The 15,350-nt window shown below is 42.4% G+C and overlaps 1 protein-coding gene across 1 annotated transcript in view; it reads right to left on the reverse strand.

Annotated features, from left to right (window-relative positions):
• Positions 1-873: 873 nt before the first annotated feature.
• The window catches only part of ASB4 (ankyrin repeat and SOCS box containing 4), a 58,659-nt gene continuing 44,182 nt past the window's right edge, over positions 874-15,350 (reverse strand). The window contains exons 3-5 of the mRNA XM_008686269.2: positions 13,015-13,505; positions 4,038-4,151; positions 874-2,584 (exon numbers count right to left, since the gene is read on the reverse strand). Of these exons, the coding sequence (XP_008684491.2) occupies positions 2,396-2,584; positions 4,038-4,151; positions 13,015-13,505 (794 nt within the window). The 3' untranslated portion in view covers positions 874-2,395. The remainder of the gene's footprint in view (positions 2,585-4,037; positions 4,152-13,014; positions 13,506-15,350) is intronic.

A 15,350-nucleotide genomic window follows, 5' to 3' on the forward strand; every position in this document is an offset into this window, starting at 1 on the left:
TGCTATAGTCAATTGGGAAAAAGTCTTATCGGTAGATAAACAGCTCTCAAAGATGAAAGGAAACAGCTTTATTTAAGTCCTTTAAATAAAAGTTCAAAGATAAAGAGAAATAACTTTAAATGTATGAGTAAACAATTCAAAATAAATAGGCACGTATTATGCGCTAATTAACATAAAATGTTTAAGCACGAGCAAGCAGATTGAGAAACATTTCCTAATGCAAGGAACACCCTCTCCCTTTGTCCTCAGCGTTTTATTGACAAAGACACCGCATCACAAATTTTTCCGCCAGAATATTCCCGAAGGTGAGGGCAACGTGCGCCCCCACCCAGCATTCTGGGATGTGTTCCAACACCACTTGCTGCAAACAATTTTTTGAAGGATCACTGTTTTTATAGGAATAGTTTATACAAATTCAGCATCCTATTCCACAATACAGATCTTGTTTTAGTACAAATTAGTTATCTCAAAATATCGGAGGAAGACTGAAGAAAATCAGAAATATTATTGTAACTACCCATGATTTTTCCTACAGGCCACAGGGCATATGAGAATCCCAGTGTAGAAGCACAGTCTAGGTGGTGGGCTGGTGGAATACTTGACATCATTTCTACTCAAAACTCAAGCATCTAAAATTAAATAAGATGAAGAAGGGACACCTGGGTGGCTCAGTAGGTTAAGCGTCTGCCTTCGGCTCAGGTCATGATCTCAGGGTCCTGGGATCGATCCCAGCAACCGGCTCTCTGTTCAGCAGGGAGCCTGCTTCTCCCTCTCCCTCTAAGCTCTCATTCTCTCAAAAAAAAAAAAAAAAAAAGAAAGAAAGAAAGAAAGAAGAAAGAAAGAAAGAAGGAGAGAAAGAAAAAAAGAAAAGAAAAGAAAAGAAAAGAAAAGAAAAGAAAAGAAAAAAAGAAAAGAAAAGGTGAGGAACCACACAAATAAACCTGCTTACAACTGGCAAATGGATTGGTCTGTGCCTAATTACTTCTGTTCTAACTTCTAAAAAAAAAAAGCAATGTTAAGAGGCAATGAGCTTACCTAAAAGTGATTAGCAAGAACAAAAAAGCAAAGCAAAGTTGGCCTCATAAACCCTGAGGTCCAGAGGTTAATCATCTACATTTCACTTTCTGCAACCCACTAACTAACAAGCCTGATTGACACACTTATCTTTCCACCAGTTTCTCAAACTTTTACCATTTCCAAAAAGTCTATTTGCTCTTTCAGTAGCCAGCCATCGCTAGCAAAGTGTTCCTTACCTTCCAGCTAAAAGGCTCTGAAATGTCAGTCTATTACACAATGAGACCAAGTCATCAACTGAAGTTCTTTCCTTCACACACTTCCTTGTACACATCTTACTAAACTTTCTTGTCGCATACATGGGAGCCATTGAGTGTGCAATATTTTTTCCCAAAGAGGATTCTAAACAGGAACTCAAACTAAAGTAAAAGAGTTTCTAGATGTTCAGAGAAACTGAAAGTGAATACATTTACACTAACAGCCCCGGGACCTCCCTCTATGTCACACAATCCGTTCACTCTTTTATATTCATGCTTAAAAGGAAAATCACACTTCAGGGCAGAAACATGACTTCGAAGCACAAGCACTAAAACTGAGTCTGCACCTGTACCGTTGCCCCTGATATCTGACATGGCAGTTCCCTGCCTGTATGTCCGGATCCTCTGCTAAATGGTGAGATTCTGGAGAGCAGGAGTCCTCGCTTTAGACCCTCATCACATCTCCAGTCTCTGGCTCAATGGGCATATGTTGGAAATGTCCATTTTTTTTGACTATTAAGTGGACTGGTCTTTGTTTTTCGTTTCTACTTTAACTCAGAGATCTCCTTGTTTTGAATAGGCTCAAATGCTCTCTTCCCCAAAAGTACGTTAAAGAGCTGAGAGGGGGGATAGGAGTTTGCAAAACTAGTGACAATAATCCTTGCTAAGCAGAAATGGTGGTGGGAAGGGCTGGAAGCCACTGGGATTAAGAGGCCAATCACAAAGCCTATGATTTTGCCAACTGAACAGTAATGTAAACCTATTACTGATAAGGGAGAGAATGAGGTTGGTTGTAAGAAAAACTGGGTCCCATTTCAAATGAGATGATATATGAAAATTTTACAAAAATATATCAGGCACCAAGTAAAAACACTATACACATTAGTTATTACCACTGTCAGTATCTTCTGGATACATTCTTGTCTTTGAGAATTCCTTAACTTTACTTCTTGTTTATTTCCCCTCACTGTGATACGCTAGGATTAATGACATAGAGTTTGTCAAGTGTTTTGAAATCCCTGAAGTGTTATAATCAACCCAAGTACCATTTTATTTATGCAAACTGTGTCTACCTGGTGAGTCCACTTAAATATCTAGGATTGGGAACTTCTGTCTCATAAGGCTTAATAAATGATTCCCTCTGGCTCTAAAAGCAAGTACTTTTTCAATGACAATGGGAGGGAAAGCAAAGGAATTGCTCGGTGACATCTGTTGTGCAACGTTTTTCGAATGGCACATCTCGATAAATGCATGAGAGTCCTTGGAGAGTTACTGCACACCGTGAAGAGAGAGTGGTAGAAATCCCAGTATCTCTGCAAAGGGAGGCAAGACAGGTTGGAGTCAGAAAAGCCCCAGAGTTTCCATCAGTAGAAATCAACAATGATGTATTTGGTCCCTACTTTATACACAATGGAAACTTTCTAGGGTCTCTGACAATGAGAAAAATTAAACATAAAATTGAGATGGGGGCTGAGGCAGTGATACGTGAGGAGAAAAGGGAGACGAGAGGACATAACACACCACAATTCAGAAACCCAGGAAATGAGATAACATATACTCATGTGAACTGCCTGGACCAGCGCATATCCAAGCAGCAATTCAAAATTAATCTAAATACTACTGTATATCCTTTATGTGCCTTATGTGGCCCATACATTCAGATATTTGTTCTGTTAATGACGTTAACTAAAAGTTATAAGTCACTTTTTAACGGCGAGATAGTTCAAAAGGAGCAGAGTACGATCGCACTGAAGCCATCGGCCTCTGAGCCCAATGAGCTTTGCACTCTGTGCCTGGTACTTCTCCACACGCTGGAGACAGACTGTGACTGCCGAAACCAAGAACGGGAGGCTCAGTGGGGGCGCTGGTTCACCAAGGCAGCGAGGTCCGTTTGCAGAGTGAGAACTCAGTTCTGTCGATGGCTTTCTGCATGACTCATTAAGGATTTTTAATACACTTAAAGTCTTCAAGATAACTAAAAGTGAATGAAATAGAGGTGCCTGGGTGGCACAGTTGGTTAAGTGTCTAATTCTTGGTTTCGGCTCAGGTTGTGATCTCAGGGTCGTGAGATCGAGCCCCTTGTGGGGCTTGGGCTCAGTGTGACATCTGCTTGACATTCCCTCTCCCTCTGTCCCTCCCTCTCATTCTCCTCTCTCTCCCTGTCTCTCTAAAATAAATAAATACAACTAAAAAAAAAAAAACAAATGAAATAATCTACATGAATGACTAGTCTTCTGGTAAAAATATTATATAAGCAATCTCAAATATTACTATTATTAGTAGTAGTATTAAATCATCGAAATTATTGAGGAGAAAGTAAAACTGTCACCTTTACACAAATGTTCAACTTGCCCTGAAATGGAGAAATCCTCTAGACATTCCCAAACACTACATACTTGGTACATCTATTTATTCTCACACTTGCATTTTTTTTAAAGATTTTACTTATTTATTGAGAGAGAGAGAGAACATGCACACAGAGGGAAGGGGAGCAGCAGACTCCCTGCTAAGCAGGGGGCCCAATGCAGGGCTCCATGCGGGGCTCCATCCCAGGACCCCGGGATCATGCCCTGAGCCAAAGGCAGAACCATAACTGACTGGGCCACCCAGGAGCCCCTCTCACACCTGCATTTTATAACCATTTGTCTCATTGCATTTAAGTAGGTCTTAAAAGTGCTCTCAAGACCAGTTTTTAATTAGAATTTTCTGTACTTCTATTGAACTATTTTACAGTGAAAAACCACAGAAAGTGAATGGATTCTTTACCTCCAGGTCATCATCGGGGATAGCTCTTTTCCACTTTACGTTCCACTTGATGTGTTCGTAGGCATTGACTACAACTTCAATTGCTTTGGGATAAGAATGGCAAGCCTGTATTACCTGTAGAGGAAGTATACACCTTTATTTGTTCAATGCACATCTATGATTCATTCATTCTCACAGAGACATCAAGAACATATGGACCCCTTAGGTTCCTTGGAGCCCGGAAATGCTTTTGCAAAGCTTCATGCTTTTGAGTTTTCAAACACACTGCCAGTCCCAAGGTCCATGGGAAGATTAATAAAATCACACTAACTTTCTTCAACATTCAGGAACAAGTGAAAAAGAGGTCCTAACAAAGAAGGTGGGAGCCTGATGAAAGGCACATCCTGCCCTTACAACCCTCACCCCTACCCACTGGAACACCTCCAGCTTCTTTTTGCCAAACTGACCCATCTCTGGAAGTCCTTTGAGTGTGGCCTGTTTTCATTTCAAAGGGACCCAGCTGGTTCTGCAAGGTGCCGCACAACTGGTCCACACAGAACCTGCAGCCAAAGTACTCTTGACACCGAATTTGCTCAACTTTCTTTCCTTTGTCAACAGACAAGCAACCCCAGCCACAGACTTTCAGCTTCAAATTTTCTCATCATGAGTTATCCATGGGTTCCATTTTTCCCTTGGAACTCCAGAAAACATATCAAGCTCTCTGTGGAGTCCTCTTCAAGACCCCTCACTGGACGGGAGATGAGGAGAAAGCCCCACATTGCTGCCATTGGAAGGGAGACATGCCTTCGCCCTGAGACAACTTTCTCTGAAGACAAGTTCTTCTTGACTTCCCAGTCCCTGTCAACCTCAGCCTACTGTCGTGGAGCAAAGGGTCACAACACTGGTTTTCCCACCTCCTTTACAAGGTCGTCACAAGTGATCCAGCATTGCAGGTTTCAATGTGGGCTGTTAAGAACCTACTCTCAAGGCCCCAGGCAAAACTGAGACAGAAAGATTATCAATGTAATGCCCAGTTCAGTGTGTGTGTGTCTGTGCCTCTGTGTGTGTGTGTGTGTGTGTGTGTGTGTGTGTGTGTGGTGTCACCTGAATGGAGGGCCCAAAGAGCTGATATTAAGAGCATGTTAGGATGGACCCAGCTGATGGTCCACCTGCAACGCCAGTCTGAAGAGCTCGGGACTGGCTTCACAGGCAATAGGACTCTATCACATTTTCTTAACAAGAGAGGGTTATATTCAATCAATTCATCCCATTAGGACGCCTTTATTGAGCACTGTGTTTAGCACCACGACAGTAATTCTGAGAGGTTTATGACCTGTTTTTTGTCTTCAAGGAGTTTACAACCCAGTTGAAGAGAAAAGACATACATATTTCAAAGAGCGAGCAGTGTAAGTCAGTAAATAATAAGAGACTGGCTTAAAGATCATCACGTGTCCCTTGAGCATCATGAGCAAAAGCACAAAGGAGAAAACAAGGATATCAAGGGCAGAGAGCCGTGAGGAGGCTGAATGGGAGTGCACCAAACGGCTTCTCAGCGCGCGTCACTGTCAGTCATGAGAATGAAGGTTAGCCGAAGCTCTCTGAGAAAGACTAAGGTGGGCTTAATGACTAATCAGCTATGGGGAGTAAAGAAGGCAACGAGAACAAGGACATATGAGGGGGGCACTGATGGAAAGGAGGAAACTGGAAGGGCATCCTAATTTGGGGATGTCAGAGCATCGGCAGGAGGAGATGTCACATGTAATGTCTTAATGTCAGCAAAAAATGTGCACGGTAACGTTTCACTGAGAAGGCCAAGATGGAGGTGAAGACTTGGGCCCCATTAAAGAACGTGCTGGCTAACACCACACAGCTCAATATTATACTCTGAACGGGAACAAATGGAAATGGTAGACGTCCATGGTCCAAAGCCTGAGGTATCCTAACAGGCAGGAGAGAGGAAGAAGCAAAAAAGTTATAGCTCATTTTTTGAGTACTTATTTTGTGTCAGGGACAATGTTAAATCTTTGCACATTTGCCTTACTCAATCTTCAAACAGAGTAGTTCTATACTTATACCCATTTTACAGATGTAAAATCTAAAATGGAGAAAATTTAAACCCAAGTTTATTTAGCTAGTAAATGACAGAGCTGGGATTCAAATTCAGGCCTGTATGACTCCAAAAGTCAAAAGGAAATCAGGCCTATCAGAGTCAAAGACATCAAGTAAGGAGAACATTGGAAGCCAGGTTATCACCAGAGCCATGAAGATGAGGGAAAGGAAGATAGATTAGATACCGCCAGACCTATGAGAAGGCCAGGGTACCAGAAGTTGGGTGGACTCGAACAGGGAAGGCTCAGACTATGGGGGACAGACAGCAGATGGATGCACACTTGTAACTAGGGCTGACCCATCCTCAACTTTAAGACCTTGGCATCACAGCGTACAGGGTTTGCTATAAATAAATGACTTCCCCTCCTGAGTTTAGAACCTATTAAAAAAGGAGACAAAGATGATAATCAGAGATCAGAATGTCATTTTTATTACTAATAAAACTGATTATATATAATATGTTGAACTATGGGACCACATCAAGCTTCTTGACACTCCACCCCAAGATTAAATTTGCATCCCCAAACTATGGGGCTCTGCCTGATGTAAAGAGCTTGTTCCTGGACGCCAATACACAGAAGAACGAAGAATTCAGGTTTTCTTTAGGCCCACAGTTAAGCAAGCAAGTTCAGCCTTCCGCCCAACTCATCAGTAGGTTAAATGGAATACGATTGGGGTCAGAGGTTGGTAGGGGTTTTATTTTAGCAGAACTTCTACAAACACAGGAGACAAAGGAGATGGCAGCTCTCCTCTAATAGAACACAGCAAAACCCAACTGCAATGGCCCAGACCCAATGGGAATCAGGAACAACAAAATATGGTGAGATGAAACAGGGTCATCAGGGTGGGGATATCAGGGAAGAAAGATTTGTAAGAATCTATCGGAGCATAATTTCAAATCAGGAGGCCTGGCCTCAATAAAGGACTGTGTCAGCCCCAGCAAACAGGCCAACCAGAGGGTCTCAAGAAGTAATAACAGAGTTTTATTGAAATAAAGGTTTGAGTCAGTGGCATACAAAAAAATGTTCAATAATGAGCTTTCTAGAAAAAAAAAACTGTGAGTATATTTATATGTATATAAATGTGATAAAAATTTTTACTAATATAAAGAATGTGCAGCCCACAGCGTATGAATAATAAAATATCTAGTACTCTTTATTTCCTATTTTGTATAGTTAATTGGTTCTCACAGAATGCTTCCACTGATTTTTGTATCAATTTTGTATGGACATTGGATTACATTCATAGCCAAAATCTATGTCTGCAATTGAAGAATACAAGTTGTTACATGAATGTTGGTTGATATTTTTATTACATGAAAGAATAATTATTTCACAAATGTGAAACAGTAAAGACCTATATTGGAACTTCACTCATTAGTCAATGACATGAGTTACTTTTTTGTTAAAATATATAATAGTTTTTGAGCACTGGGATCATAGTTCCACACTTTTTGTGCTATTCACAATGTCAGAGCTGCAGACACTACATACTTTGAAGTTTAATATGTATTAGTAACATTCTTTCCATTAATTTCTTAGGTTTAGACCCTAGCAAAGCAACAAATCAAAGTCTGATCAGTAGCATTTGCTGATTTCTGTGGTGTAAATGCTCCCACCTTGGCCTATTCGTAGCTACCAACCTGAGGTCGCCGAATGCATGGCTGGGAAGAGATGTGCAGTAACAGATCATTACACAATGTTTCCACCACACAGGTATGACGGACCCATGTAACATCAAGGACATAGGTATGTAGAGTAAAATAATTTAAGAAATACAAAAAAAATAATTAGAAAATAATGTGTTTTAAATACCTATTACCTTTGTTTTAGTATACTCTATTTGTTGTACATTGACTTAATTTTTAGTAATGGCTGCACTTAACAACCAGCTCGTACCATTCCTGATCATTTCTCAGCTCTTGTGAGCCACTGTGAGTCCATTTCGAGCAGTCATCTGCTTTCCGTTGTCCCATAGTTAAGCACAGGCATAAGCCATCACAGGCGAACTGTATGTATTGAAGCTCTAAATCAGTGATGGTGGCCGGGTCCAAATGAGCACAGCATGAATGCTTGCGTGACGCAAAGGAACCATTCACACGCATATGCTGGGCACAGCGCACAGAGCTGAGCTGCTGACCGTGGCTTTTTCAGCCATGCCTAACCACATCAAGAGCAATCCTATATCATCAACCCATAAGAGGCTGGGGAGGTAGGTGGGAGCCAGAGACCCATTGCTAAAGGACCTCTGAAGAGTCCTCATTTTCGTGTCTACAGAAAAGTGTAGACAGAAGGACTTCCATCTCGGTAGTTGTCTGTTAGGGCGGGAATTTTTGAGCACTTTGGTCTTAGAAAATTAAGGCAACTGGGGCTGCTCTTTCCGCTAGAGTTGGGATAAGAATGACAGATACGGAGCTCCAGGTGAAAGAGACAAAATCTGAGGTTGACTAATTTGTACACTAGCTATAAACTACTCTAATAGTATCATAGAACGTTAGCGCTACAAAACACCCTACAGATTATTCAACACCCCCTAATTCAGAGACAAGGTAATTGAAAACCAGAGAGGCACACAGTAAGAGGAAGCATGAGGACTTAACCTCATGTCTTCTTAATCAGAGTTTAGTGCTCTTTCAAATATATTCTGATTACTTTATTTTAATTCTTAGATAATGGCCAGTGAAATTAGTAGTTTAAGGGCATAAGTCTCATTGCACAGATAATTTGAAACAAGAAACACTCTTTATCATAATTATTTGAGGCTGAGTTTTGTTGAAATTTCAAAAGAATCTCTTTCGAATGTAAAGCTGTTTCTGGTAATATAAACATAGCAACCATCGGGAACTCCATCCACATCCTTGTCTAAAGACCTCCAGATAAATCCTTTCTGAAAGGATGATCTGTGACGAGAAGTACATGGGTAATCAGTTGATAACCCAAAATAGAGATTTACATTTAAGAGTCGCTAATACGGAGATGATAGCTGAAATTAATCCAAGGCTTGAATCGAAAGTATACTCATAATGGAATTATAAAACCAAAAAGTATGGAGAAATCAGAAAGCATGTAATGGGGCTCTGCATATGGCTTAAGAGGCCACTCAGAAAACTGGCCTCTGTTCTACACGAATATCCTAGCCACTCACTCTTCATGGAAGCTGCACCGGTTATATGTGAGGACAAGATGGCCACCTACCTAACACAGGTAATTCGTCTCCAGATATTCCTTACTCTCCCCTTCCTGCCAACATCTTGATCACAGAAGAGATGTAGCTAAAAGTTACTCTCTTCTTGCAACACATTACCTACTTCCCGACTAGGGTTTCCAGATTTAACAAATAGTAATAGTAATATAGACTGCCAGATTAAATTTGAGTTTCAGCTAGACAATACAGAATTTTTAGTGTAACCGTGTCCCAAATATTGCATGGGACATATTTATATTAAAAAGTACTTCTTATATATCTAAACTTCAGATTTAACTGAGCATTGTGTTTTTTATTCTGCAACATTATTCTCAATCCCCGTTCAGATATAGTTCAAACTAAGTTATGGATATAAGAACATTATCCATTCATATTTCAGGAGCTTCCGTCACACATCTGGTGCCTCCATTCGCACCTGGCATACTCCCATATATCACAGGGAGATAACTGGTTACCTTTCATTTGGCTGGAAAAAAAAAATTAAGTAGTTCTTAACTTGTAGTCTTTAGATGCACAAAGTCCAAGCTCCCAGGGCTGGCATTAGGTTTTGCTGACACTGACCACTATGTTTTCTGCTGACAGAAGATGGTTCTCACAGCAGGAAAGGCTTCGTTAGGAGCCTGACAGCCTCCCAGTTCTCTTCACCGGCATGTCAGGCTTCTTCCAGAACTAAGACAGTTATACACACCGTCTTCAGGCCTCAATAATTATTCTACTGGGCAACAATGACAAAAGAGATCCTTAAGAGTCATCACACTCCAAATCATCACTCTACCCTGCCTACCAGGAACCTTGACAGTCAAATGAGAAAGGACTCCTGTGGACTCAGGGGGAGAAGCTCCTGCTTCTTCTTTGTCCTCCTGGAAAACAGAAGATGCCCAATGAACTTCGCTTTCTGTGAGTCTCTGGTGTCTCTATTCTCTCTTCATGGAAGAACAGTCGGACAAAAATTTCTTTCTACAGTGGTGGCACCTGGAGAGACCTCTACACACTTGCCCTCCTCATCTGGCCCCTGGAAGCATAAATTAAAAAACAGATTCAAGATAAATCTCCCTGCCATCCTCCCAAACCAAGTGCCACCTCTGTAAACCACTTCGGCTGAGAAATTCTTTTTATATCGATATATCTGTGTGCAGAAAAGCACTTAATGATCCAAGAGACTGCCTGTATTCTGGGCTTCATTTGCAGCGTTGTTCAACAGCAGAAATCATCCTTACCTCCCCTGAACCCTCACATACCTTTCCCTCCCCTAGAAAAATGTCTTTCTTGCCCTACAAGAAAACCCAATCTTGGCTCCCTGGGGTGTCACTTCCTTCTGAATTATGCCGAGAGAAAAAAAATCAAATGTCCTTTTGTACCCTGGAAAGCAATTGCAGACCCTATAATTCTTTTTTTTCCCTTATGTAATTTATACATTGGCTTTCAGTGAAATACACCCTCTACAAATTTGCTTTGTATTTGGAAGACAGCATCTTCAGCTCTGACCTTGTTCCTTGTAAATAAGGAAACTGAATTCCCCATCCACAAGAGAACAAATCACTTTATCTTCTGGATAAATGAGTCAGTCATTTACTTGTCGTAAAGATGACTTTCTCTTTGGAAAGTCGGGCTGTGGAGTAGTTGTGCTAAATCACTTTGAAGCATCTGCATAGTAAATGGAATAGTTTTTCTCTAGTTTTCCTTTGGAAGGGGGCCAGTTCCCTCACACTGTCTGTTGGGTAGCAACAAAAATGTTTATAATACCAGCCATCAACCAGTAGCCAATCCCGTCCTAAATCTCTTTAGCATATGGCCAAACCGAGGAGCTCAGAGGAGCCAAACACAGCGGAATGAGAACACGCTAACTCTGGAGAATGTCCTTGGAAGGCATCATCCGACAGCGAAGTTATAGGCTCGTGGAGCCATCGAAGTACCGCTGGGAGGACAGACTCCTGCAGTAGACGAGGCATACATTTTTGAGAGGAGGAAGAGGAAAGGAAACAATTTTGTTGAGCGCCACTGCTGGGCCAGCTGATAGACACATCTTACCCACTTATTCCTGAAACACTTTGGAAAAGCTGGTATTTTTACCTTCAGTTTTTTAGATGAGGAAATTGAAATCTGAGAGCTAAGGATCTTGTTCAGGAATTGTAATGCACATAAATGGCCAAGCCAGGACTTCTCGCTTAGCCTCTGCTCCTAAGCCTCCTCACTGTTACCTCTCAGAGGAATGCTTTTGGGAAAAGCAGAGGACCTGGGGACCTTCTTCACATTTGCAAGCCTTCTCACTGGAGAGGAGAAATTCTCTGCGAAGGCCTATTCTCCTCAATCTGGCTGTCAAAGCAGAAAATGAGAAAAGGGTTTTCTAGCTACTTTTGCAGAGACCTGTTTTATCCACAGTCAACCAGCAGTGAGTGTCAGGCTAAAACACAACATTTCATCTCTGGGCAGTCTCACACATTGTCTCTCCTGGCTAGAAAGGTCACTGTGGCAAACCCTGGCCCAGAACACTGATTCCACTGATCAACATATATGCAATAATAGCAATAGTGACAGCTGCCATTTCTCTAATGAGTGCCACGCACCAGGCACAGTGCCAACACTTCTCAAATATTATCTTGTTTCACTCTCAAAGCAAGCTTATGAGAAGTCTATGACTAGTCACAGACAAAGTGAGGCAGGTACCTTTCTCTGAAACCTCCATGCCCTTCCTCCCTCTCCATCCTTTTCTCTGGAAAGAAGGTGGCCTTAGGAAATAAATACACATGAAATTATGCTTTTTGGAGTGAGCCTTAGTAGAAAGAGATCAATCGTTTGTCTTCTAGAAGTTGCACTATGAAGATGGCTTGACTAATGAGATGTAGGTGGTGCAAGAAGATGGACATAGACCAAAGGAGAGGTGCTTGCAGATGTGGGCTGGGGCTGGGGCTGGGGCAGGCACTCTGCAAGGACTGACAGCTACGCAAGAGAAAGAGTAAAGAACGGTTTGCACCATCCTCTGGGCTCTGAGTATATTTGTGTGTTACTAGTAAGATTAATTTCCTTCTAATGTAGGACCACATCTGCATATTATTGCGAAGGCATAAGGGCAGAGTGTATCCATCACACAGGGGAGGAGTCTGAGGCTCGGGAGTCAAATTCAAAGTTAAATTCTTAGGGAAGTGGCAAGACCCAAGTTTGTTTGACCCCGAAGTCCATGCTTCTTTATTCCTGGCATGAATAGCATGAATAGTCTAGAAAGAACAAGTTATAAGTGACAGTGCACAGATCAAAATTTAAAGCAAGAACAATTTCATATTTAATTTAAAATACATTCTGCTTAAAAGACGGCAAGTATTTGCCCATCTGACACCACTGGCCTCTGCAGTAGATTTAAAGTCACTTTCTGGTCTTTCTCAGCTCCCACCCGGCAGAAGCTGTGAGCTGTTGACCGGGGCTCGCACAAACCACGAAAAATTATTTGCCACTCTTGTTCTCATTCTTAGCTCTCAGCCCCAGATTTCAAACCGACTTGGACCAGGACCCAGTCGCCAGAGTCGTGTGTGTCAATGTGAGGTCAGCTGGGGAGTCAAAGGGAGTTAGCGGGAGACTCAAGCCTCAAGCAAGCTTAAGTTAGCACCAGCGGGAGGCCAAGCCCTCCCTGATGCGTCTGGGGACCCCGCTGACTACGGGGTTCTGCACTGGGCACCCCTGGCCGTAGCCTCACCTTGTGGAACTGCGGAGGGTATATCCGGGCAGCCCCATGGTTCAGCAGGAGCTGGTAGCAGATCTCGGGCTGGGCAGCCGGGCGCACAGAGGTGACCTTCAGCACGTACTGGATGGCCGCGCAGCCGTTGATGTCCATGAGGTTGGCTTCGGCGCCCGCCTCCAGCATCATGTGCATGAGCACGTGGTCGCAGTTCCAGGCCGCCTTGTGCAGCGGCGACTTGAAGTCGTCATCCCTGGCGTTGACCTCGGCCTTGTAGTCCAGCAGCATGCGGCAGATGAGGTGGTGCTCCCTGCTGTACTCCTGCTCTTTAAAGCGGAGGGCCCAGTAGGTGGCGATAGCCAGCGGGGTCTCCATGTGGGCGTTCACACTGTCCACCACGGCCCCGTGCTCCACGTAGAAGGCCACCAGCTCCGCGAGGCCGAAGTGGGCAGCCGTGTGCAAGGGCGTCTCCTCATCCTGGTTGTTGGTCTTCATGTTCACGTTGGCCCCTAGAAAGGGAGATTGAGGAAGACAATTACGTAAACATATTTTGCCATTATTCCCGAGGTTCAAGGCTTTTCCCGCTGCTTCCCTTTTAACCTCTGACCGCCTTACATAAGCTATTCTTTCCAGGGTCCTTTGTTGGTCCCCAGGGAAGCCAGGCGTTTGAAACAACAGTGCCACCTCCTGGACAATCAGCAAATGTACCAGGGTTGGGTAGGGGTGGGGGGAGAACGGAGGATTTCCGCGGGAGAGCTGGAGCGCTCTGTTGAGTTTTAGTTCTCATCCCCAGGTGGATTGGGAAATACAAAGGGATTCCTATAACTAAATAGCTTTTATCGATAAAATAGCAAATTTCACTGAAAATAAAGTTTATATTGCAACCCTTTGGAGTTCATACAAGTGGCTTTAAGTATCATCAATTTCTTTGAATGTTTCACTAAATCATGTTTTTCTTCTCTTTCAAAGGGGGGGAAACCGGAAAGTTTGGTCCAAGCAAACGTTAGTGTATGGAAATTGCCCAGCTTGGACTGCAAACAGCGGATACTAGAGCCACCCAAGTCTAAGGCTCCTTTGGAGTACAACCGGGCAAAAACAAAAAGCACAAACCCTGTGACCACCAAGTTGACTAAAAGTCATATTTTGCTTGGAAAGGGGTAGAAGCCAGTATAATAGAAATACTCATTGAAAGAAGGAGAGTGACTTAGAGACATATTTGATTTATGGCTGATAACGGTTGTTAGAAATACAAATTTGTACTGTTTGGAAAGCTCCGCAGAAATTACTTAACAAGACCCACTTATCTAACACACCAGGAAACTGAAGTGAATTTTATTTTTCTGATAGAGCATGTTAAGTACTAGAACGGTCAACTTAAGAAGCTGAAATTCTCCTTCTCTGCCTAATTTAATGGGGTGAACGCTTTGACCCCGAGGGGGCCTACTCTATAATCAATTCTACTGGAAATTTTTATAGCTACTTCAAGTTTAAATCTGGAAAGGTTTTTTTACTGTGATGATTATTATTTCAGCAACTAATATTTATTAAGCACTTACCATTTGCAACATTCTGAGCTAAATGCTTCTCATATGTTGCCTCATTGAATCTTCCTAGCAACCCTTTGCAATAGGTGCAATTTTTACCCTAGTTTTACAGATGAAGAAATTTGTACTTAGAGAGGCTAATAATGACATCAAGCTAAGAAGCGATAGAACGGAGGTTTGAAAGCAGACAGCCTGGCTTCAAAATCTCCTACCACTGTACTATCCTACCTAATGATTTTTCTAGAAGAAATCTTCCCTGTACTTTGCTCTCTTTCTGTATTTGAAAACTTGAAAGGACTAGAGAAATCACCTTGCATTTTGTGAATTTTTAAAAAATCTGTTTTGCATGTGTTGCTCCTTTATGCCTTTTTTTTTTCCATCCTGTGATCAGGTGGAACCTACTTAGAAGGAGCAATATTCCCACACACGTGCTCAGCATCCTATACAAAATCAGCCCCCCAGTGAGGTTTCTGAGGGCACTTTGCTCTATAAACTCAGAGGCTGTCTGTTCTCCCAGCTTGCAGAGAGCAGAATTATAACCAAAGGTGGTCTCCCACGGAGGCATCCATGTGCATCAGTATTCCTCCCTGGAGAAGCTTTGGGTCAGATGTCTTTCCAGGTCAGCCCTTCTTTGCTCTGGAGGGAAATGGAATGAATAAGAATGGCTTCCCAGAAGCCAAATGCAGGGTCACTTCAGACACTGGAGAATTTCCAGTAAGGAAAGAATCAAAGGGTCAGGATGAAAATTTTACAGGCCAACTTGGAACAAACCACATCCTTTATTTTTTAATGTACTTGGACATTTACAAT

Source organism: Ursus maritimus, unplaced genomic scaffold, assembly GCF_017311325.1.
Source record: "Ursus maritimus isolate PB19 unplaced genomic scaffold, ASM1731132v1 scaffold_3, whole genome shotgun sequence".
Taxonomy (NCBI): Eukaryota; Metazoa; Chordata; class Mammalia; order Carnivora; family Ursidae; genus Ursus; species Ursus maritimus.